This window comes from Priapulus caudatus, unplaced genomic scaffold (genome assembly GCF_000485595.1).
Source record: "Priapulus caudatus unplaced genomic scaffold, Priapulus_caudatus-5.0.1 Scaffold68, whole genome shotgun sequence".
In the NCBI taxonomy this organism is placed as follows: Eukaryota; Metazoa; Priapulida; class Priapulimorpha; order Priapulimorphida; family Priapulidae; genus Priapulus; species Priapulus caudatus.
The window spans coordinates 122,111-123,830 of NW_014577129.1; the positions used below are offsets into that span (position 1 = coordinate 122,111).

Sequence of the window (1,720 nt, forward strand, 5' to 3'; positions counted from 1 at the left end):
AGTGCTTTAATACTATTGGTCAATAATAATCACGTGAGCGTATCACATGATAACGAATACCTTACAATACGCGTATGAGACTATCCATGACTGTATCACGTGATAACGAATACCTTACAATACGCTTATGAGACTATCCATGACTGTATCACGTGATAACGAATACCTTTAATACAATACGTTTACGAGACTATTCTGTGACAAAAATGACTAGCGCATCGAATTTGTGGTATCCGCATATGCGATGGCGTAAACGAAAGCAGACCTACCCTCCCACACCGGTTTTCAGTCCTAGCACCTTGTACGCATCGTCGATAGACATTGTGGGTGGCTTCTTTTCCACCTCCAGCTTCCAAGCATCCAGAATGTCCTTGAGTAGTTTCACCTGAGGATGACAATTTTTTTTGCAAGTTACGCGTAAATCCCACAACACTTACAAAAATCCCACTTAAACTACCATTATGCTACACCCCCCCCCCACCACTCCTAGATGTCAACTTTTAAAGAGAGAGATTATAAGCGATAAGAGAGAGAGGGGGAAAGCGAGTTAGGAGAAGGGATGTGATTATGAGTGACGGAGAGAGAGAGAGAGAGAGATTATAAGCGAAAAGGAGAAGAGAGAGAAATAGAGATAGAAAGAAGAGATAAAACTGTTATAAGAAAGAACAAAGGGGGGAAGCGAGTTAGGTTTAAGGTTCGGGTTAGAGCACACCTTCACGGTAATTTACAAAGAAGGAAAACTCACCGGCTCCTTGATCGGCCAGTCGGGAAAGAGCTGTGTGTCGCACAGGTGTCGCAGGTAGAAGACGTTGCAGAAGAGTTCGCTCTCCAGCTGCGGGTAGTGGATGGCCGGGATCGGGCAGTACTGGTAGAGCGCGCGGTTGTTGCTCTGCAGGCGCGGCGTGAAGTCAACGAGGTGCGCCGCGATCTTCTCAATCATCATACGCCTGCAGACACACAGACACCGTTAACATACTATCAGGGGGTAATAATGACAAATTGTCATTGACATTTGACATTATTAACCCCTGATACTATCAAAAGCTAATAATACACGAGCTAATAATACAAGAGCTAATAATAATAGGTATTACCTAAGGCTTATACCTGAATTGCAGCAGTTTGCCATTAAACGGTTTATCAATGGAATTAAAAACTGAATTAACATAAATTGAAATTAAATTAAACAGATAAATTAAATTGAAATTAAATTAAATGGATAAATTAAATTGAAATTAAATTAAATGGATAAATTAAATTGAAATTAAAATTAAAATAATTAAATTAAATTACAAGTAAATTGAATGGCAGCAAACGATATAATAACTTAAATAAGCATACATAAGCAGACGCTTGGAAGCAGACTTACCTCATCTCCATGCTCCAGATGGCTTCGGGAGTGTCGAACTCTCCCAGAAAGATCTCGGCAAACTTCTCAGCCGTGTAGTTCTCCAGGTAGCATACCATCGCATCAGGCAGGATGTTCCCCAGAATGCTGCGCTGCATGAGGTTCGTGTTGTTCACCTGAAAATCAGTCACCACATGTCACTGCTTCACGTTCTTCTATATTTCCTCTCCGTGTAATATACTGCAATGAATGAATAAATAATTCATCCATCCATCCATCTATCCATTCATCCATCCATCTATCCATCCAACCATCATCCATCCATCCATTCACCCAAATCCATCCATCCATCCATCCATCCATCCACCCATT

General features: G+C 41.0%; 1 protein-coding gene across 1 annotated transcript in view; it reads right to left on the minus strand.

Annotated features, from left to right (window-relative positions):
* The window catches only part of LOC106821300 (dnaJ homolog subfamily C member 13-like), a 28,143-nt gene that overhangs the window by 16,178 nt on the left and 10,245 nt on the right, over positions 1-1,720 (minus strand). The window contains 3 exon segments of the mRNA XM_014826052.1: positions 270-385; positions 746-947; positions 1,370-1,524. Coding sequence (XP_014681538.1) covers positions 270-385; positions 746-947; positions 1,370-1,524 — 473 coding nt within the window.